General features: G+C 36.2%; 1 protein-coding gene and 1 long non-coding RNA gene across 2 annotated transcripts in view; one reads left to right on the top strand and one right to left on the bottom strand.

Annotated features, from left to right (window-relative positions):
- Nucleotides 1–24,514, bottom strand: part of LOC146739509 (uncharacterized) — a 271,508-nt gene that overhangs the window by 28,779 nt on the left and 218,215 nt on the right. The gene's annotated exons all lie outside the window — the stretch shown is intronic.
- LOC100375901 (QRFP-like peptide receptor) lies at nucleotides 2,192–3,869 on the top strand. The gene has a single exon (XM_002731603.4). The coding sequence runs from the start codon at nucleotides 2,198–2,200 to the stop codon at nucleotides 3,554–3,556; it is 1,359 nt and encodes a 452-aa protein (XP_002731649.2). The 5' UTR covers nucleotides 2,192–2,197; the 3' UTR covers nucleotides 3,557–3,869.

Genomic DNA, 24,514 nt, shown 5'->3' with positions numbered 1-24,514 from the left:
TTTACAATGTTCACTGATTACTTCTAAGAACGTACTGAACCTTAATGTTGTCACTATTGTGAATACAAATATATTTCTCCTTCAAAACATATCAACTGTTTCGTTTAAGTGTGCAGTAAAACTAGCTAGGTGTATAGGTAGACTGTTAGAACTTTCAAAACCATAGTGGAGGCGTCCCTGCAATCATGCAACCATGACATCACTATGCAAATTACACCGTTTCGCGGCAGTGTGACAAAACGCTAACAGCCCCCTAGCAGCAAAGATCAATCACACCGCCACAGTGTTGTTAAAACCAACGTGTGTAATTAAACAGTTAGTATTATAGTCGAAAGCAGGGCTACGAGAGCAATAACTCTCAATTGGCGTTCATGAAAAAAAGCGTTGGACGGCATACAATCGCGATGTCCCGTCCACACCAACGACAACTGATCAACAAATTTTAAATTGCATTCTCCCCCAGTTAGCCCGTTTTCCCTCGAATGGTTGCCTATGTATTCATTGACAATGGAGTGTTGGAAATGGGAAAAGTAAAAATTAAAGGTGGCATTTTGATGCCAAAATTATCCTTTTCAAAGTCATTTTCAGTTGTCGGTAACAACATTACGACCAAAACGTTTAGTAAAATTATTTGGTATCAGGCAATGTCATAGATAAATGATTGGTACGTTGGTTGGTTGGTTTATACGTATCACCAATTCTCTAGCTGAGTTTAGAGTCGGCACCCCCTATCCCGACACACTTACTAGTATTAACCCGACCAAGCTCCGAGCGAGTTTTATTTTCTCCAGTGCAGAGTTTCTTTGAAATCATAAAGGTAAACATCGGCTAAGTGGAGACAGTAACTTGACATTTGATTATACATATGCTAAACGTACTTTAAACACAGTTAATATACACAGGTATACCGTGAACCCAATCAGGAATATTGTTTTTGTTCTGTTGCCATAACTAACAATGTAACATGTGGACGTGCACTTGATTGTTGATGGTATCAAATCTCTTCCTTGTAAGTTCCTTGTGTTGTTTTTCCCCTAGTTAAGTTAATGATAATTTAAACATTTGCTGGGTCAATGTCATTTCCGTACGTCAATAGGAGGAACGTGGGCGAGAATACATCACAGTAACCGGGGGCATGTGACATTTTTCACGTTAGAAATGGTTGTGGAAAAATATGTTGACGTAGGAATAAGTTGTTATCGGATACAAATCATCGGTAGGCGGAAGTAGTGGATTGGTCAATTATTTTCTTGGTTACCAGATGTACTTACGCTCAAATCCCAAAATTCCCTTATGGCATTTAGAACAAGATGGAGATTACCAGAGTCATACTTGCATTTCGCAATACACGCCGGGACCTATCGTCTTAAGAAACTGCAGTAAAGACACATCGATGAGCGGGCGAAAAGCTTACTCGACACTCGTCGTTGACTATTCTATATTTCTAATTTAGGGTATAAAAGTAATGAAATCAATAACAAACTAATTGTGTTTTCACAATGATGTATTTGGCGTAAGTGTGAGTGAGGAATACAGTTCACACCATAATTAGGACATGTGTTTAAATGACATTAAGGCTGAGTACATATTGCTTAGAGGTGCATTGTTTATGCTAGTACGGCCAAGCTATAGACAGTAAAAGATTGAATGAAAGAATAATAAATTATGACTCTGTACAATGCCAGTCTGTAAGAGAAATTAGAAACTCACACTGAACACCTTGCTCTCTACCATGGCTCGCTTCTATTGTCACTGTCATTAACAGTTGTCACTATAGCAACACTGTTTTGAGCACCGCGACGGTTTCCGGGCTAGCGGCAAAATAGTCTCGGCTTTGTTTATCAGTCACGAAATTGATACGAATATTACAATGAGTTCCAATCATTTCGAGGATGAGCGAAGATTTCAAATTGGGAGACATCGATACTTTGAAAGTTAGCTTTTTGAGAACTGCTATGACGATATTGATTTGATTACGTCATAATATCGCAGCAATTATAATAAATTGTGTCTCCTTCTACGTCTGAAAGCTAACTTAGTGTTCAATTGCTATTCACGGCGGCGAGTGCGCATGTGCAAACAACCGACCACCTAGTGATTATTATGACAGGAATGATCGCGAGTATCACATTCACCCAACGCCACTCACGGAGTTGTTACACGCATATGTGTATACATGTATACACGAGGTGACACCATGGATTGTAGCTCGCTGGAAACCTTGCAATTTGTACTTGCCGGGATGATGCCCGAATCCGATCTGATTGACCCGAAATTGTTAAGTTTGAACTGCAGTAATAACACCACGACCAACGACACAGACGCGGTCTTCCTCGACTACTCAGTGGATGAGATAATAGATACGTTTAGACAAGGCATGTATACGCACCGATCTCCAACTACCATAGCGCTGATTATTCTTTACCTTACGGCGTTCGTTCTTGGGTGCGTCGGCAACACACTCGTTATAATTGCGTGGTTTCGCAACAAACATATACGGACTATCATTAACTGTTTTTTGGTCAACTTAGCTGTGTGTGACTTGGCGGTGGTGTTGGTGTGCATGCCGATAACACTGGGCAACATTGTCTACCAGGAATGGATTTACGGGGAAGTACTGTGCAAGCTTACTCCATGTGTACAGGGGATGTCAGTTTCCTCCAGCGTACTTATTCTGACTGCAGTAAGTTTAAATAGATTTTATGCAATCCATAGTCCATTGAAGGCCAAGGTGTTGTACACTCGACGTCGAGTGCGAATCTTGATAATAATAATATGGATCATATCACTAATATTGATGATTCCTATACTCATCGTTAATCGCTTAGTCACACAGGAATTCTTCGGTGTAGTGAAGGTGACTTCGTGCCAAGAAGAATGGGGATCGATGTATCTGAAACACGCCTATAACATGTCTCTGTTTTTGATCCAGTTTGCATTGCCCATGTTATTCATGTTCGTCGCATATGTCATGATTTTTAGAGCCCTGATATCTACAAGCGCAGAACTTGGAAAAAACGCCAATCCGGATAAAGAGGCCCAGTATAAAAGTCGACGAAAGGTTGTGCGGCTTTTGATTGTCGTAGTCCTACTATTCGCAATCTCGTGGTTTCCGTATCACGTCGCTACTATATGGGCGGATTATCATCCTGTGGGCGAAGTGATGAAAGTGTTTCCCTTCGTACAATGGCTTGGATTATGCAGCTCGTCTCTCAACCCTATATGTTACTGTTTCCTTAGCAAAACGTACAGGAAAACTTTTAAAGCGTCTTTGCAGTGTCAGCGGCAGAGGCGATCAAGCCTCAAAAGTGGCCTGGCGGAGCAGCACGGGATAGCCGCTTTCGCTTTCAGTCTAGGGGAAGGTTCGCGTCGGAGTCGGTCAAGAAAACGTGGGACCGTTAGTCTTGTTTCGCCCTATGATGAGGACAAACATAGGAAACGATATGCTACTATGTTTACCAATGGAAATTACATCAACAATCAGCGAGAGGCTGTACAATTCTCAAAGGGTGAGAAATCACCCGGCGAGTTAATGATAAGAGAAACGGTGCTGTGAATATTTGAACAACTTTATTAGCGTTAGCTGTTTGGTACAAAGGCGGGACTTGCATATATGCAGGCATCCCAACTCACTGAGACTTAACACAATTTTCCTGCATTTTTCTCAGTTCCAGTCTGCGATTATTTACATATGTGGTATGCAGAACACAGTGATATTATTTTGAGGGTGACTTTTACCTTGACTTATTCTCGAGTCGAATACTCAAGGTAATGGTACATGGGAGATGTTGTAAATGATGTGACCTAGCACATTTATAGACAATGGTGGTAAAAAATACGAGAATTAAAAAGCATTATTGAAAATACTAGATTATCTCGTGCTCATTATCACCAATATAATGTCGAGAATGTATGGAATGAAAAAGCGTTTTATTATGCTTCTGGTTATTAACTGAACTTAGCAATGACCGTTTCCCTAGAATGCTCTCCAGAGGGCGCTCTGTGTGCAGCGCGATGGTGGTATGCTTAAGAGTGGATCAGACAGATAGATCAGACATACCATAGTCCCGTTTCTTCCCACCCTATTTTAGCAGCTGTCGTTTTAAATAAGTCGCGGAACGAAGCTTTATGAATTATACAGATACGCGACGATGACAGCGATACAATGTACATTCGCTGAATAGACACATTATGATTAAATCGGAACGGTGACCGCAGCAGAAAGGTTTTTTAATTCCCTTCAATTTTCATAACTGGTTGATTTGGTTAGTTTTTTATCAAATTCAAATGCGGAATACATAGCCAATGTAATTATTGAACAGTATGATGTATGCATGTACGATCGCTACTGTGTGGAATCATCATGGGTATGATACACATATGGAATTCGTCATCGTGGGCAAAAACGACTTGTGTACGCCCGTGCATGTGCATGCATGATTCACGACATTGTGCATGTGTAAAGCGGGTTGGGTATGTGTATGTTGGATTTACATGAAAAGTGAAGCAATTTCATTGAATCACTGCCGTAGAAGGAAAGCCAATTTGAGTGGCTTTACTTTGTTATAAATTTAAATAGCGGCGATCGGACACACAGTGCGCATCGGCAATTGCATTTTAATATCAAAGATAATTTCAAGAAATGCGTCTTTTGGCACTGGGTTTAGTATTTAGGTTGATTTACAGTAAATTTATATATCCCGTTATTTTAACATTAAATTCCAATTTAATTTAAATTAAGTTTTAGTTAAATTCAGTAGAGTTTGTTAAATATTTAATTAAACTGAAATTATGATGCATTCCTAAATGGAGTTGCAATATAATTGAGTTTAATTAATTTTCAATTAAATTGAATTTAATGTAATATGATATATTTTAAATTAATTTAAAGCAGGATATTTTTGCATTGTAGTAAAGAAATCTGATATAGATGCATTTGCAAAGATTAACCCTCAAGTCAATGTAAAATTATACGGGGCTGGTCGGATAAAGATTAAAGACTAAGCTGGTGAACTCAACCATGTATTTAATGACGTAAACATTCGAAAAGATAAGTAAAAATCGACAAAATGATAATTAAAAACAGGGTGTTGATGAATCCGTCATCGGCGTTCAAGTTAGTACTGGAAAAGTGAACACAAACTGTGGAGACGCCGTATGTTCTTTCGGGTTAAATCTAAACACTCGCGTCACAAAGCGAACGGTACATAATATTGTCGTTGCGTGCATGTTTTAATGCGATTCTGTCAAGCAAATACAGTTAGCTGTTTTAAACTGGACAATTAAGTAAGCGTTAATAGTTCCTTGAAGACGTTTGCGAAGTGGTCCATGTGAATTACATCGTTTATATGTAGCAAACGTGTTACATACAGTACAATCACGAAATGTTGGTGGAAGGCGAGGAGGCAATTTGTTGGTTGGTTGGTTGGCGCTTGGGAGAAATAGCAGGATGAATTGTAAATGAAAAAAATATATACATGTATATATATTTATTCATATTTGCACCTCTTTTGTTGTGTATTTTTTTTTTGCTGCAAATTTTAATTTTACTTTGTTAGTTAATTAAAATCCATCCCATTAAATGAATGGTTTTGGCGTTTTTTCACACTATCTTGTGTTGGTGGCAAAATCCGTTAGTCCGTTATATGAGGTCTGTAGATGAGTCGCGACGTTTGTTTAATTTATGAAGTCTCCAATTTCCCGGCGCTTATAGCGACGTAGTTACGGTATGGTACGTAGCTACGCCGATTAAATACTTTTATGAATAGACATTGAATCGATGGCAGAAGGATATTAAGCATTTGCCCTAGCCCTAGCGAGTCGCTACAGTACAAAAAACACAACGTACGAACCAAGACCTCAATTGGCGATACAAAAGGGCCAGGCTTTCATCTGCATATATCCAACACCGTGACGTCACATACATGCATCACCTGTTTTCGCTTGTCTGTGTTGCATAAATTGTTTTAGTCCTATAATACGTACACACTTTGCTCCCAGCGTGATGCCGTGGTACATTATTTGCATCGCGCTTCATTAATCTGCGCAGTTTGTTACGCTTCAACTACCCGGACTGGACTCAATTTACGAGTTCGAGTTCGAAAATGCGCGAGGACAAGGACGTCGATCAGATTTCGACATATCGGAATCTTGAGCAAGATTCTATTTGTTTAATGTTTGAATGTGTTATTGTTCTTTTAAAATTTTAAATCGAATATAATTGTCGGACGCCGGATTGCTGTACTAAGAGCGCCGTGATATATCAAACAGCGAACTATGGAGCGGCGGCTGCCACGACATCATAGAATACCTTTGATGAATGAACACACCGGCTGCATGTAGAATTATAAAAACTAATGTAGATTTCATTATGTCATGCTTTTTTGATTTATATCTGTACCATTAAAAACTAATGGTATCAATCATATTATGAAAAAGCGACATAGAAAAACAAATATTTGATGAAAACAAATAAATATTGGAAGTGAAAATGTTTTCCCAAGAAAAGTCCAACGATTGTCTTCACACCACCAAAGCGTATACACGCTGCGTATAGCGATTGAGAATTATCACTGTTTCCCTCGAAATAAAGTGATTTTCCCAAAAATATGTAAATTAAAAAATGTGTTTGTATTTTTCTCATTTTTTGCATATTTATATGCCCCGCGTGCGCCAATCTACACTATATAATTAAAACCTCCGTAATTTTCCATTTAAGTTTTGAAAGCGAAATTCATCGACTGTCATTTATAAATAAACCTGCTTTTTAGTTTCTTTTTCTCAAAAATTTTGATCAATGAATATAAAATTCTTTCCCTTTGACCCGAATAAAAAAATAAATTGTATTATTTAATATTAATCACATGTTTTGCTATGAACAAAACTTGGCGCCCTGAGCTTTTTGAATTTCTTTAGAAAATATAATTAATTTTTGTCTCGAGTTTATTCGCCGTAATCATATATGCGTGGTATTGAAAGGACACGCATAACAAATATAGTTCATGTTGAAGATGTTTGGCAGATTATTTGTTTTCGTCTTGTTGGTCAAGTTGACAAACAAAATCAATGATTACTTGTTTAATTTCTCTCGCAATCCTCACTATAATGCGACGTCATCAGAAATGTGCCGTTTTCCGTACGAAGCCAGAGCTATAGTGTCGCTATTTGTAATTATTTGTCCGAAAGGACGTCGCGAACATTCTGTCGATTCGTATATATTTAGCACGTAAGACAAATATCCCATCAATCGAATAAAAGAAACCGCGAACGAGCCTGACACGATTCGGACTACATAAATTGCTGGACCTGTTGGTGTAATCGGATTCGCCGAATTCGGTCACAGTACTACGAGACGGAGGCGAGTATTTGAATCCACGTGAAATAGAGCACGTTGCGAAGGTGTTTTATTGAAATTTCTGTCACATAATTGTGAAATTAAAAGAAAAGCCGTCACTACACTTTTCAACAATTCCGGATATTTATGCAATCAAATATCTCACATAATAGTCACGTTACCCAACTGAAGCCATAGAAATAATCATAAAATTCAACTTCGAGTTTGCAAGTTAAAAAACCCATTAATTTCCCTTGATTGGTGTAACGGAAGATCTCAATGGTCGAAGGAAAGATTGTGGCTTGCAGTCAGTTAAGGTATTAACCTCTCAGGACAAACAAGGTACTACATGGCGTCGAAAGTCGATTCATTTTTTAATAAAACTATATATTTTTTATTGCGTTGAATTATATTCAATTACTTATTATTTTAATGAACTTTGATTACAAAATGACTAGTTAGTGTGCCTTATTGGAAAACAATAATCGTTTCAGAGTATATTAAACTGAATTCGTGATATTTTACAAATATCGACAGAGAGTTGAGGGCAACATGGGTATTGCTGAATTATAAACTACAGTAAACACGTTGTTACACTGCCGCTGAAGCCGACCATTCATGGCGGTCCCTACGAACTCGTGCGTGATCGTGTTATGAGCAGCTGTATTTGATTGGGCACTCCAAGGAGCTGGATCCGTCAATCAGCGTTCTTGTATCAACAACTCGTATCAATTTCAAATTTAACCAATCGTCTTATATCACGTTGTAACTTTACTGACGAAAACACGCGACCTCGTGTTCGATTTCTCTTAAACGCGCGGCACGTTGTGTTTGATTTTGTCGACGGTAATTACAATTTTTTAGTGAGAATTTTACCAACCTTGACTGGCGGAGATTGTTTCCACACGTAAACTAGTTTTGTATTAATGAAATAGTAAACTACGCGAATGTGCATGCGTGTTGAATTATGGGTACGTACTACTAATGCCATGCGTATACGCGTAGATTGTTGTTCTTCCAAATGAATGTATGTGTGACATAAAAATAACCCACTGTATATATAAACGCACACAAAAGAACCAAAATACTTCATTTAAATAAAATTATATTATCGATTAATCAAACGCGACAGATCAATAAACAACGTCTGATAATATATAGGTCAAAGAGGGGTGGACAATAATTATAGCTCGTGTGCCACAAATTTATGTACGTTTTGAAAGACAGATTAGCCTGACTGTTTCGTGTACGTCACAATGTGGAAATTTGTATTATGCACGCACACCATGGGTGCTACGTGACCGTATCTCGTAAGTACAGACTGTGGGAACGCTTACCATGTACAATAACCAAGGGTGCTTGCTTTATTGTTTCTTTTCTCTGCGTCAACCAGTTGACGCATTGCACAGTGATTCAGTGACGGTAATGCGCTGCCACTGAGATGGGAACTGACGATAAAAGATACAAAAACATAAAGACACTATTGAAAACCTACGCGCGTCTTAAGACTCACCACTTACGTCATGCAATGTACATGACTTTTATTAATACTAAAGACTTACTATAGGTTAGTTCTTGTTCAGAAGATGACCTGTATATTTCGGCTGTTAAATATGCATTATGGAGAGAAACATGTATTTTTAAAAAATATGTTTGATACTCCATACTGTAGAACAAATCGAATTATGATTTATCATAAACTAAATAACGTTAAGTTGCGTTTACAGGACACATCAAAGTATTTGTTAGATGGAAAAAAACAAAACCACTAAATACGCATGTGTAGTGGTTGTTATTGTACGTACCAAAAACACATGCGCATGCGTATTATAAAAGAGTTTCATTAAATGTGTTTATTAATATGCAGTATCAAACAGCAACACTAAAATGTCATTTGGTTCGTTCATATTTACTTTCTATAGTGAGGCACATCACACTGGCTGACTAGACATCTATGTGAGTACCTATACTATACACAGTGTTATTTCAAGAATTAATATTTTATATATTGGGTTGATGTCCTCAAATAATGTTACTCTTAGAGAAACAGACAACACTAATGATTCTAATTGGCCTTTAGTTGGATGTATTATAATGTTTATATTATAACATTATTATTAACATTATAAATAATGTTTTACACGCGTTGTATACGTCGCTATGAGTCCCATATCGAACAGAACGCGGCACGACGACTGCCGCCATTTAAGTTAGATGTTCAATTGTTCGAGTTATGGGCACCGAGTTACGAAAATGACCAAGCCCTTATTTTAGAAATTACACCAAAATTGTAACTGGATGTTTAACTAACAGTTAACTTCGAGTTAAGGGCAACATATATTTTTGTTATTGTTGAACGTCCATATTATTTTAATAACTCGAACTGTAATTAACAGTTAACCGATTGAGTCTCAACCAACCACAAAATGCGTAACAACAGTGTGATGTCATAAATGTCCATTACCAACACCCGTAGGGGGATCAGTTGCTATTGTTACTGTTGTTGCAAATGTATTTGTTTGAAATATGTTCTACAAACCGCACCGAACGATTTATTCATATTAGCGATTTTCAATTTGGTTATAAAGTAAACCTCCCGCGGACATGTGCATATTTTGTGAGGGAGATTATGGATCATTATCTAAGACAGAACTCGTCCGTATTTTCAAGGTTTAGTTTCATGGTTGCCACACAAAGCAATTCGAACGGGTAAACCATTGAACGATATTCAAATAATTAGAAGATAGTGAAATTTCTCGTTCGCTGTTTGTTACAGTGGCATCTGGCTTACAAGTGTGTGATTCAACGGGCTTTGAATCTGTCGATATTGTTAAATTCCATGTGGCCATTGGAGCTCGGTAGGGAAGTAGCCGGTGTTGAGTATCATCTTGCAGGATAATATTAGGAATCATCTGTTTTATACCGACGACTTGGTATACAATACCAATGTGTGGTAACAATATACTAGTATATACTAACAACCGACTAATAAAATACTGAAATACTAGTGTATGATAACAATATATTAACAACATACTAACAAAATACTAATGTGTAGTAACAATATACTAACAACTTGATACAGTTGATATGCCCTTCTGTAAAGTCACTCAAAAAAGAACACCAGAGTGTGAATTATATTGTTAACGGAGCCTAAATAAACAACAATTGTATACCGATACGATTTATTAAGAAGCAATTGAACTCATGTAAATTGAATAATTGGCCAATTAAGCTAATTCACACCTGCCTCAAGCATGAACAGTAAATATAATTACATACTAAATCTTGATTTGAAAGCAAGAAATAAGTGTGTGTAACAAGACTAGGTTAGGTCAAACCAGCGTATTTTATTTGTTGATCATGATCGATACACAGCATGGCACAGTGAGTTACGACATGGTATGGGTGCAAGGTCGAACTTATATATCATCTGATTGCGTGTTGTTCTTGATTCTTGTTGTTCTTGAGTTAAAGCCTCAGGCTACAACACAATGTTAATTTTGCGTGCAAAGAGTTATGGTGGGTAACAGTTGCATCCGTTACAAATCCTACGTACTTAACCTCCTACATATTTTGTATACTATTCGTCGCCAAGGACCATGAGTAGCATGAGTAGACGCCATGGTAAAACTTTCACCGTAATTTGAGATCAGTAAAGTTGAAATATTATTCACATAAACCTTGTTTGACGTGTTCCCGCTATGCGGGTGAAGCCACAGAAATGTTGATACATTAAATATTTCGTAGTTGTTTTGAATAAATTTACGGCGATAATTCTAAATTATTACACGATTTTAATGAACATAATTAAATGTTCAACAAAGAAATGTAAGTTTATAGTGTCAACGTTATTGCGACTTTCATTTAATTTTACGCCTACCAAGTGACAACAGACCTACACATTTCATATTAATATTTAATCGAATTTAGAGCGCGGTGGTCGTCGCGCAGCGCGTGTTCGAATTTCATGTAAATAAACAATGTATTTTACACGTGTTGTATACGTCGCTATGAGTCCCATATCGAACAGGACGCGGCGCGACGACCACCGCCCTTTGAACATGAATGAATCAGTGCAGGTAATCAATAAATATGAATGTACGTGACCAAGTGTTGCGGGTGCTTATGGGAAGGCTATCTAATTGTTCATTATACCTTATCACTGAAAAAAAAAATATCGAAAGTTCGAGTAGCCAATTAGCGACCGCGTTGCAGTTGTAGATTTCTTGCTTTAATTAGAGACGTGCCATGGTGTTACTGGCCATAATTCCCAACTTCAAAATTTGAAACAGCTGTACAAAAAAGTGTCAGTGCGTTGTTGAAAGGCTGACGTTTTTTAAAGCAATGATGTCATAAAACAGGTGATGTCCTAGCTTCTAGTGGCCAGTGTCAATTTGTTGATGGAAATTTTATGTTAATCTTACCTACTACTATACTTTATATCACGCAGGGAGGGGGGGGGGGGTCGGGCTACGCCCTCACAACAATTCTCTTGAACTTGACTTTATTTGAACAGTCAATGAATACTGTGGATCAGCAGTATGTGCCAACTTGATTGATACCCTTTCAAGAAAATAGATGATAATGTACAACTGGCAGGATACGTAACCCCCAAGCCACCCCCCCCCCCCATTCTGCTTATTTTCGTGCAAAAACAGCATGATTTATACATTAGCACTGTCTATTTTTAGGTCAACTTTATAGTACCCAGATATCCCGTAAATTTCAATCGGAAATAGTCAGTGTTTTCAGACAGTCCCGGATATTGGTCTGTCACGTGACATGTATGTGGAAAGGTGGCTACGTAGTATATATTCGAATGTATATCTCTATATCCAGGTTTACGGAAAATATGTGTTAAATGAAGATTTTGAGTTAAACTGCAGACATGGGATTCTTTACTCAAAAGTGTCACCATCCCCACCCCGCTAATCTTAGTGTTTGCGCATATAACGAACAACACAGCAAGTATGTAAATGATCCTCACAGACGTCGAAATGTCTATTGTCGAATATGCAAATATTAGGCCAGGTGCCAAGACGCAGCAATTGACTCACGTTTATAATAAATGAAAAAATGCGCGAAGGCAACCGTTTTTGAGGCATTATTTGTTTAATAAATCATACACTGTAATTTCAATACCCGAAAGGGAACACACACAGACAATTTTTCTAACAATAAATAAAATGATCATTTAATCACGAATATATCTTACGCACCGAGTTAATTCCACAAGGCGTAGATACGTGTTACGCTCAGTCTGTGCCTTAAATTAAAATGTTCCCATGCGTAAATAGAAGAGCTGCTTATCTATTTTATATTTCAAATTAAGACCTTGCCTCATCTCTTATATTTATTTCACCTCTATTTCCCTTCTATGAAAAATTAATTAACTGTTGCAGAGATAAGTCACCATGATTACCCCCTGGTCGATATACGCATCTAGCGTCTACTTTGTTCAAGGTTTACTGCCCCCAGTGAAAGGGAAATAGATCAGCAAATTGTGTTGTTATGGTGTTAGCTCACGTGTGAAGGTGATTATAAATATAATTGAACAACAAATTGAAATAGTATATGCAGATTTAATGCAACTAGTACTTTCTACTTGGATGGTAAATTTGACTGATGTCGTCGCTCTATCGTTCTCAGCAGAATGCTGTGCGCATACTCAGTCGAATGCATCACGGGAGTCTCATCATATTATACGTAGACTTTAATTTGTAACATTCTAATATTAACTTGAGTTATAAATGCAAACTCATTTCAATAATTAATTAATCAATTGAATATGTATGTATAAACTTTAGTACTTTGCCCACACAAGCGAGTTAACACCAACACTGTCCCCATATCTGTTTCAGATCTGAAGAATATCTTGCGTTGTGATTATTTCAGCCCATTTCATCATATATACAATTCTTTGTCAAACATTCATACGGTATATGCACTTGTATATGTATACGCTTCCATGTGTAGTATAGGTTGTTGTAGTAGTCTTTCGAGGAATGTATGAACCACATAACAATGTTTAACTCGTTCTTCCCTGCTGTTTAAAGCGAGGCCATAATCTCAATAGCATTCTTACTAGTAGTAAACCAGTGTGCAATGTTATGGGACCTAGACGTAATACTGTGTTGTTTGCAGGTGTTTAAAAAAAATCACATCCTGTTCCATATAAGGCATCCGCCATGCATCAGTCTGTTCCAGTATTAGGATGTATGTTTCAATTACATTATTGTTATGCAATTTCCCCGACATGCGTCTAGAGGAAAGCAAACGCGTTTATACTTTAATTGAATATTGAACTTTGAAATCTATCACTAAATTGGCGTCATGTAAAATGAAATGCAAATCATGCTCAACACAAACAGGAATACATTAATCACTTTCAAGTGGTTATTGACCCTGTAGTCGATAAACGCATGGTGAAATTGACGTGTTGATTTTTATCATTCTTTGATAGTCGTCACGGATGCGCCTTGATTCGTAAACTTGCAAATAATCATTTCTATCGTGTCGTAAAAAGTGGATAAGATTTTTATTAAGTCATGTTTCTTATTTGTTGAAATGTGTATATTGAAGTATTATTGCAGCGTGTACTCCAACGTAACGAATTTAGTAATAAAATACCGTAATAAAAACGTTTTCTTTTCTTCTGTGTGATTTTAACAAATATTGCAAGCATCAAATAGATGCTGAAAATTACATACGCATGCGCAGATTGTTCATGTCCTATATAAACAAAAACTGAATTCAATCGCGCGATCGGGCATTGTAATTTTATTAACATTTGTGTTTATACCTTATGTGTATGTGAATGTCTAAACATAAAATCTTCACTGCAATATAGATTTGATGATTTTTTTTCTCCCGAAAATATGAAACAAATTGTTCAGTTGTCGCGAAAAATAAGAGCGATTACGGAAAAGCAAACGACTTGTGACCCTTGCGAAGTTCGAATTGCTATTAATATTCGTGAGCGGAAATGTGCATATCACGTGACTCGGTGAATGAAACGCGGTGCTTGCGTCATGATCAAACATGCCTACATGGCAACGAACCCTTCCTCTGGACCATAATATCTCCACTGCAAACCTAATGACAAAGATATCGCGATGAGTTTAGCAACAAATATGTGAGCGGAAATTAAATACTTACATGATGATTTATGTATTTTATCCAAGTTTAGATAAGTAGTGCACAAGAAATGATAATTGTTAGTAGTAAACACGGTAAAAGAGTTTAACAATTAATCCTTTCCGCGGTGATCGTAGTAATTGAAAAGTCTACTATGTACTAGTCCGGTGGTTGCAAAACAACGAGAATCACGATGCCTTCTGTTTTCTGTCGTTTTGTCCAGCATGCTACGATCTCGTGATCAGACCATAATAAGAATTTAGTGTTGGTTAGAGCAACACCAACATATTGTCATAATGATGGGTTCATTTGTTTACAATGTGTACAGCAAAACAAACAAACTGCAATTATATATTTATATAATTATAAAATTGCCGTATTAATATTTGTTCAAACTAATTACTGGACGTGGCAGATGTTTGCGATTTATTTCCAACTAAATAATTACAGCGACACTTAAATTTCTCACCCTGCAACAGAGATATTAAGAAAGGATTGGTCTTCGTTGATGCGAGGTGATTACACACAACTCCATCTACGTGACTGTGATATCGTTTTTGGCCATACAACGTATGTACTTAGGATACGACACGTTACGACTAAAACTAATTAGCGCAGTTTAAACGTTTCAACCGTATATCAAGTAAACAACAATGCGACGGACATTAAGCGTTGTTTGAGATAATGCTTCGGTTCCTATTACACTATACTACGCTACTTGACTTCCGCTGTGACGTCATTATAGTGAACCTCTGACAAAACACTGAATAAAGTCTAATTATATATTACAAGACATAATGTCTGTTAACCTCAGTATACAAATCGGTTTGTGTACTACAAGTAAAACCACGGTACGGAGGGGTGTTTGGAAGGCGTTGTCAACAACTCCCGATGTCCCGTGGTGTTAGCTGCTTAATATCTACTTGTTGTTTCAATTCGAATGTTTCATTGTAGCATCGGTGTTTTAAATATGCTATGTTATATGTAATACACAGATCATAGCATGATGCCTAATACATTTAATATAGGCACTGACTGGTGCGTAAACTTTCTGCCTAGCTTCAGGTCTTTTCTCTTCGAGTATATAAGATTCAGAGCGTTTGTGCACAGTTGTCACAGTTGCGACCTTGAGACCATGGCGATACAGAGGATTTTAAACACAGGAGCGGAGGGCAAAGTTTAGTCATCTGGTGTGCGATAGAATACACGCAATTCATCTAACGTGTGCGTATTGGTATTGGATACATGTTCTTTCCCAGTTTGTGTTAGGAAATATAACCAAACAACAACAAATCTGTAAAAATTGACTATTGATTCTTGTTAACGCACTCGTAGGGTTATTACCCGGTAATACAAAGGTGCCGCTTGTCGGCTGTTAGTACAATACTATATTTATACCATGTAATTCATGAGAAATGGTCTTCAAAATAACGTTATTTACTTTCACAGAAACCCATTATATCAGCTGATATCTTATTTCATGACAGAGGCCTATGCGATTTCAATGGAGCACTCTATGATTATAAAGTTACGGGATCATCGTTAATTTGTAATCCTTAATTTTTTTTTCTAAACGTTTAGTGCAGTACTAACATCATCAATCCACAATACTTGATGAATATTATGATTAAATATGTCGGTTTCTAATAAAACCTGATATTACAATTAGTTGGTATACAATGTACCAACACGTTTCCATTTATTTTGATCTTCATGGGAAGTCAACATACAAATTAATGTAGCACAGTCTCCACTGTTCATTTACAAACTAATTTTCAGCGTAAGAACCATCACGTTGATTTAATTTTTATGACACAATTTATGAATCGTAATTTATCACATGGTGAGCTAGCAGAGAGTGAATGCGCTATAATGATTTCGTGGTTATTTGTATTCCAGTTTAAAAATTAAAATGACATTATCAACATTACTAGTCGCTTGGTTACCGGCCAACGATGTCTCGTCACATTAAATGATTGTATCACAGGAACTTGGTAAACATGGATGATTGTCCACATAGTCGAATAGTTTGATGATTTGCCAAGAGTAATAGCAATTGTCGTCAAGAGATTAAACAATTCTTAGAAATCCCCCAAACTGTGTCTTTAAACGAATGAAACAGGGAAATCTTTATGTTAGATTCCAGGTGATGAGGGCGAGTACTAGTATTGCTGATTAGATTTATTGCATCTTAACATCTCTATAAATTGCCGCGGCGCTTTACTAGAATTTGAACTAAATTTGACATTCTAATCACATTGCTAAACGTATTTTTGAAAACAAACACAAGACTTGGAATTTCAATAGGTTTCAAAAAAAAAAAAAAAAAAATGTTTTTAGAGAAAACAATGTCCAAAAACACGAATCATGGAGAAGTATTGTTAGTGAGGGAATACAAAATAATAAAAATATATATGAATACAAATACATTGTCAAACAATATAGTATGGCTCTTTACTGAATATGTTCTGACTAGATTTCACCTTTCATTGTCTGTCATTATAAAGTGGAAAACCTGTATTGCATTGTACGATTTAAATGAATTGAACGTTTATTTTCTCTCACAGCAAAAACAAACATATCAGCTGATATTGATATATTCACGACAGGGGACTATGAGATTGATTTCGATGGAGCACACTTTGGGTTACGGGGTCATCGTTCATTTTTAATCGAATCTAAACATCAAGTACACTACAAACATCATCAATTCAACAATACTTGATGAATATTATGATTAAGCATGTCGGTTTCTAATAAAACCTGATATTATAATTAGTTGGTATATACTGTACCAACACGTTTCCATTTATTTTGATCTTCATGGGAAGTTAACATACAAATTAATGTAGCACAGTCCCCACTGCGCATTTACAAACTAATTTTCAACGTAAGGACCATCACGTTGTTTTAATTGTTATAACTCAATTAATGAATTTAATTTATAGGAATCATGCGGTGAGCTAGCATAGGGCGAATGAGGAGACCCAATAGCTCTGAGCTAAATTTAACATTCTAATAACATTGCAAAACGTGTTTTTGAAAGACTTGGAATTTTAATAGGTACCAACATCTAAGCCAATAAAAAACGTTTTAGAGAAATCAATGCCAATAGCACGAATCATGGAGAATTATGGGTAATTTGTAGCGCCGTGCAATGTTCAAACAAACCCATACATATAATTTTTCATTTTATAGAAGATATCGCGAACAAGGGAAAGTGGTGAGAACTCGCTCCACAAAAAACATGTGCGTACGTGTTCGTTATACATGACAACAAGGTCGTTAGATGACATATATGAATACAACTACTTTGTAAAACAATATATTATGTCCTTTAGATATTTTATGACTAGAATCCACCATTCATAGGTGACTCTGGTTGTGACACCTTTTGCAAAAGCTCCATTGTCCATCTGTATAAGTGGAAAACATGCATTACGTTGTACGATGTTAAAATGAATGAATTAAATACGTAGTTGGTAAATGAAAAATCGATAAGGATCTAAAGAAAAAAAAACTACAATATACGAGGCTTGTCCGTAGACAACACGAGAAATGTCTTTATTTTGGGGCCATCTGTTGCATATATTCAGTAGTAATGTTATGCTTGGTATGCACAGGCGTTAAATATACTACGATTCACTGTCAATAAACTTTCATTCAAGAACGGCGTAGTGCCGTTGGAACGTGTTATATTTACTAGGACATAAACTTGAAATATGAACTAATGGTTAACGTGCCATATGGCGTTGGCGACTGCACACTTACCGTGGAGTTGGTTATACGCTTAGTCGCTAGGAAAGTGAAAATTGTGGTTCCCGTGTGCCATTCTAGTCTTCAGTGCACTGAAAAAATCACAATATCATTAACACAGAAAAAAGCAGATTATCGTGGGACGTCTGAAACTTACTCTCACACAGAGAGGAACAATATAATGAGCACATCAACATTCTTAGGACTAATGTGCACATCCGGATTACTTCAACAGTCGTACTAATAAAACTACGAGATTTAGTGAGATAGTAAATTAATGTCGATGGAAATGTTGACGATATTTGTCGTCTGGGGGTATCATCGTATGTCTTGATTACATACAAAAGCACAAACCGCCTAAATTGGCATTCATAGCGCATACGAGTGTCAAACTGTATCGTTGACGTTTTAAAAGAGACACTAAGGCTGCATCGCAAATGACTGTTTAGAAGTTTCGTGTTTCTGGAGCGGTTTATTTCACGACAGTTTGTCGTTTATTGTAAGCTATACCCAACGCCGCCATAGTCCACGCTATTTTTTTTATTTACATTAACAATATCGAACCATCTACCCAACCGGCATATAGATATACTTTTAAATCATTGGTTAAAATTATCGTTGCCAAAAATCGCGTCGATACATCCACCATATCAGTGCAAGGAACCAAGATAGTATATTACATTCCAGTCGTGTAATATCAATCGATAATTACTTTTGACCGATAATGTAATAACTGACTGAGCATATAATAATGTTAAAAGATAATGTAATAGTCCGTCCATCTTATAATGTAATAACAAATTACCGATATTGTATTTTTCCAAGTGGAAATTTAATAACACTTTTACCAATCTTGTCCGATATTAATCATAGAGTCATGACAAAATATGTTTTAAACTGAACCATAAATATTACGCATTTAATCTAACCAGTGAATGTGTAATTTTCATTATTTATATAATGTATAATTTCTTGCTCATTTTCTTGAAAAACATTTAGGGGGAAACATATGAGCGAGTCGTTATGTAGATAAGATATAAGCACTACGTGAATGCAAGAGGTATTGGGCAATTTCTTGTGATTGTTTATGTAAGGGAATTTGATTTAATATACTGTTCTGTTCGTTTTCATCTACTGTAGTCTTTTGTGTCCAGTTGGGCACTTATATCGATGATAGTGTTTTAGATTTAACCATTAAAAATATAAACATTGTCAAGTGCACATTTTGAGCAACAGACACGGTTAATTTGAAATCAATTCGTCATCGAATTTCCTCAGTGACCTACTTAGCTATAGCTATAGAATGTGGCAGTATACGAAATAGCGTGCATTAAATCAAGAAAAAGTGTACTGCACAGAGATAACGATTGCCGGTTGTAAACAACATGTGTTAGAGCTAACAATAATTGAATAGTACGGATATATAGTCATAGTTCCTCCCGTAAATAAATGTTTTATTTGCGTATTCCTCTCTTGGTCGTGTCATCCATTGTTCTGTCTGTGTGTTTATTTCTGTAACTCTACACTTCGTCTTTTGTCTACATGTAGATCTGTCAAAGATGGAGAATAATAATCGTATGCAGATTAGTAATCGACACATAGTTTGTGTCATATGCATATTAGTAATAACCACAGTTTCGGTTCGTGCTCAGTCATGTAGATCAAACTATGATATGACACACTTTTAGAACAAAATAAATGTAACTGACGTTGTAAAGTCGTCATGTTACACACACACACGTACATATGGTACAGGATTGATTACAACCTGTGCGAGCAAAATTACACTTTACTTACATAATGGTTTTATGTCACGCAATTTATGATCATTTCATCAGCTCATGAAATGTGCTTTTCTATGCATGGGAATATGTAAATGAAAGTGAAAATAGCAATATTAGTACGATACAAGATAACAAACGGACTATGTAAAATAACGGGGTTGCTATATAATATATCAACAAGAATAATTACACATATACAAGAATTAATAATACAAAATCACACTTAACCGCTAGACGTGTCCTACTGTAATCTCGTGTCAACAAGCGGTCGTCACGTGGTGTGAGGCAATTGTCGGAGTTTCCGTTCAATTGTGGAGACCTCTTCCGCTCTGACGTCAATACCTGATGAAATATGACAGCCGCCAATATTCCTAAATTGTTGTCCGATTTCCTGTAAACATGACATGATAGGTAACAAGTTTTTTTTTGTAACAGTTTTAGTAATTCGCAAAGCTAATTGTAAGCTTCTGGTTTCTTTTGAGTGTCAATAAAATCGTGTAATCGCATGCCCACAACTGTTTGGACACACACTAATATAATATTATATCTATTCAACGTGTTTACTAGCTTTGTTAAATACAATTGTAGCAACACTATTGGCAATAATATTTTTATTCTATAATAATATCTATCTCAACATATGGGGTTCTACATATAGATGCCCCATATGACCAACTAGTTTCATGCAAACAATTCTAGTAAACACTATATGTTGCAGTGGGCATTACTCTTATACCATCATAGTCTACTAATACAATTTTCAACCAGTTTGAAAGAAAAACAAAAACAGTTAAAATAATACACAGACCTAAATTCCATATTACAATCGAGAAAGTGTTGTCATAATCCCCAGGTACGAGCCCAAACGAGTGTGACCTAATCTTGGACACGTGTAAATTTAGTAAAATCGTAGAACAGTGCGAGATCTAATTTGTCACCTAGTAATGTATTTCCCACGCGTCATATATTTCGGAGGATAAAGGGGGCGTCGATGTAACTATTTCCGAATAACTACACAACAGAAGATAAAATCAAAAAAGAAGAGATTTAATCTATAGATCAGTGAAAGAAATTGCTAAAGAAGGAACTGAACTCTATTACTCATTGAAAAACACGAAGAACGACTAACGCGATATCAATGATACCTGTTTCAGAACTACACCAGGGAGAAAAGCAATGCCGACTGAAGCCGCAAAAATGAGATATAATGAGGAATTTGTGAAGAAGAGTAACCTTAAAATGAAGTGGGTCGATGTCACTGGTGGTACACAAATGATTTGGCTCGACAAACAAGGGATCTTGGTAGAGAGTAAACAATTACCTGTATGTTTCTATTTCACTTCAGGGTAATTTTCATACAAGTAAAACAGAGTAAAAAATATTTGTAGATGCCAAGCATGGTGGTTTAGTGAAGAAGTAACCAATCAACACAGTCCCGATCCAAACGATGAACATTCGGCGAATATTAATAAATCAGTCAGTCCAAGTTAATGATCATGACGAGACACCGGAAGTTAAAATAACAAAAATCAAAATGGCGTTGCTGAAAACAATGAACCAACACTTGAACACACACATGTTGCCAATGTGATAACAGTTCGCAAAGTCCAACAATAATTATTTGCTGCTTCTACAGATCGTGAATCCAATGAAGCTACTCACGCACCTACAGAATCAGCTCTACTTAATAAACCAAAAAATATGTCAACCAACAGCGTGAAACAGTTCATGATATAAAATTCAGGTATATAAATTTGTCAGATAAACCTAGATACAATCCAACAAGATAAATTGAACTTGCAAGTTAAAATATAAAAACAGCGAAAGTTGACCACTGTTTTTCCAGAGAGACATTTACAATTTATATGCATCAATAGAAAAGCTTCATGCAATTTCAACACAAACAAGAATGTGAAAATAAACTTAACATTCTTGGTAATCTGATGTCTATTCTAAAAAAAGAAACAAAGTCAACTCAAGTTGAGGCAGAGACGAGTACAGAACAACCAAACAAGACAATTGAGCAAAGAAACACAGTAGATATTGTCACAATACCAATTCCAGTATACAACTACTGTGAGGTTTTGAAGATGTTATTAAAAACAGTAACTTCAAAGCAAGATATTCCACTATCTAGTTCACAGCATTCATATTGTAAAACAAACCTTCCTTCAATCAATTTGCACAAATGCCAGTACAGGTAAAGGTAGTTTCAAATCTACCGTTGTTGCAGACTAAATTGTCAACCCACAGACATTTTCAACGACAAGGAAAACCTTCATCAAAACATCAAAAGGAAAAGGATTCACAGATACATCTCACTCTATTAAGAAATCCATTCTCAAAAAAGAAAAGAACATAATTACTAATGTTATATTGTTTGTTATATGCAGATGACTTGCTTCTCTTATCCACATCTAACACAGGTTCACAAAATGCATTGAATTGAAATATACTATAAAAAATGAGAACTTTAAATTAACATTGCAAAATCAAAAGTTATTGTTTTTGAAAAAAGTTAAAAAAAACATATTAAGTTTTACATAACAAATCTTAGTCAACTCTCAGGCATTAAACTCAGTACATCAGGTAAATGTTTTCAAAGCACAAGACGCCCTCTCAAAAAGTGTCAAGAAGGTATCATGTTTTAAAGTGAAACAAACTATTTTTTTTAGACACACATACCGATCAAAATTTACCTAAAATGTTTCACTCCGTCGGTTACCAAACCAATTCCTTTGTATTACTGTGGAATTGATTGAGTATGATTAAGATGCAGAATGCCGCGAATCCAACAAATAAAAGAGACATAGAAAACCCCATCATCATCATCATGAAAAAAGATAAGGATCGTCTAATGAGTCTATACATTTTCAAGTTCACTTCTATATGCGGTCTGAATGCACCTAAAATTGTCTTTTGAATATTACTACTAATGTGTTTGATACATTTTACTATTGATTGTTTAATATACACTATGTATATTTTACAATAAAGCTTTTGTTTCCCAACTAGAAACATGTTTGTATCCAATATAATAATGAAAAGAAAAAAATTAACTAAACTCCCACCTACTCGAAAACGCTTCAGTTAATTTGCATATATAGAGGATATCTCATGAGCGACCCTACAATGTCAGATTCATTCAACGAGTGCAGTAATTCCAATTTGTTCTAAGCCTTTGGCGAGAAACAAATGAAAATTTCTAAACGAGTTAAACGAATTTGATATCATCTTTTATCACGTGTATTTATTCCGCCGCTCCCAAATCCTAAACGCAGTGATCGTAAGTTATGAGCACGTATTCATAACATTGTAGAGGGTTCTGACTCATTTCCAAAAACAAATTTTAAACACCGATTACCGTATTTCGATTAATAAGTTATTTCGGGTGCCATCAGTAAATTAACGGATCGGTGATATATTGCTAGCATAATTACTAATATTGGAGTTAATTCAAACCCTGACCGTTTCACAATCAGTGAAAAATCGCCTCTAGACGTGGGTGAAACACATTTCTGTACGTACACGGAGACTTTAACGTTGGGAGAATTTGAAATCAAATATATGCACACTCGCATTTTAGTCCACATATGAAAATACTATAATTATTCGAATTAATATATTTATTATTATTGTTATAACATGGTTAGTCGGAATCTAGCAATTTGATTGGCTGGAACTGGCTTAAATATCTAACTGAATCGAGATCGCACGACTGTGAGCAGTGTTCATTGTGATTGTGGGTGTATGGTCAACTGATCTAAACATGAAAACCTGGTACAAGTACTAATACGAACTATTATTGCCAAAACAGTTAATAGAGACATTAAGATGCGCATACGAGAACGGAACGAGAACGGATACGTCACTGCTTTGTGCATGACCTCCGCGCGAACCAATGACGTCATCGGTTGCCTGGTCGTTCGGCAGTCGTTTTGAACGTGATCAAGGTGACTGACTCGTAGTTGATTTCCGAGAGCTTTTCTCGTTGTCAATTTTGAATAATTTTCACTGACATTGATAAAACGTTTTATATCAGAGTGTTTTTGTATATTTATGATGAAATAAGAAATATTGGATGCATTTTAGCTGACATTTATACCCACTGAAAACGCATGATATTGATCTGCTGAAAGAGGATTCGGCAAACAGGCCTGGAACCTCAGCAGAGTGAATGGAAATAGTGAGAGCTCTGTCAAATGTCTAGAAACTAACTACTAATTCAGATTCCGGACGTGAAATGACTTAACAAATTTTATTAGGTAGCTATTGTTGCCCAATGAGAGACGTATTGACATGGTTCTGGTTTCAGTTACGTTCCCGTTGTGGGCTGTTGTACTTAATCGTTTCCTGACACCCGAGAACGTAACGCAAACGAAATTAGAACATCACGTTACGTTCTCGTTACGTACGCAAATCTTAAACTCTCTAATATGGTGCGCATTTTTGCTAGAACACTCTCCGTGAGGAACGTTCGCGTTCATTGCTGCATATCCAT

This window comes from Saccoglossus kowalevskii, chromosome 8 (assembly GCF_978046115.1).
Source record: "Saccoglossus kowalevskii chromosome 8, keSacKowa6.1, whole genome shotgun sequence".
Classification (NCBI taxonomy): domain Eukaryota; kingdom Metazoa; phylum Hemichordata; class Enteropneusta; family Harrimaniidae; genus Saccoglossus; species Saccoglossus kowalevskii.
Note: the sequence above shows the minus strand (reverse complement) of the source record. Positions and strands in the feature narration are given on the sequence as shown.

Excerpts from the sequence above, each read along its gene's own strand:
- LOC100375901 (XM_002731603.4), top strand. The coding sequence starts at position 2,198 with ATGGATTGTAGCTCGCTGGAAACCTTGCAATTTGTACTTGCCGGGATG.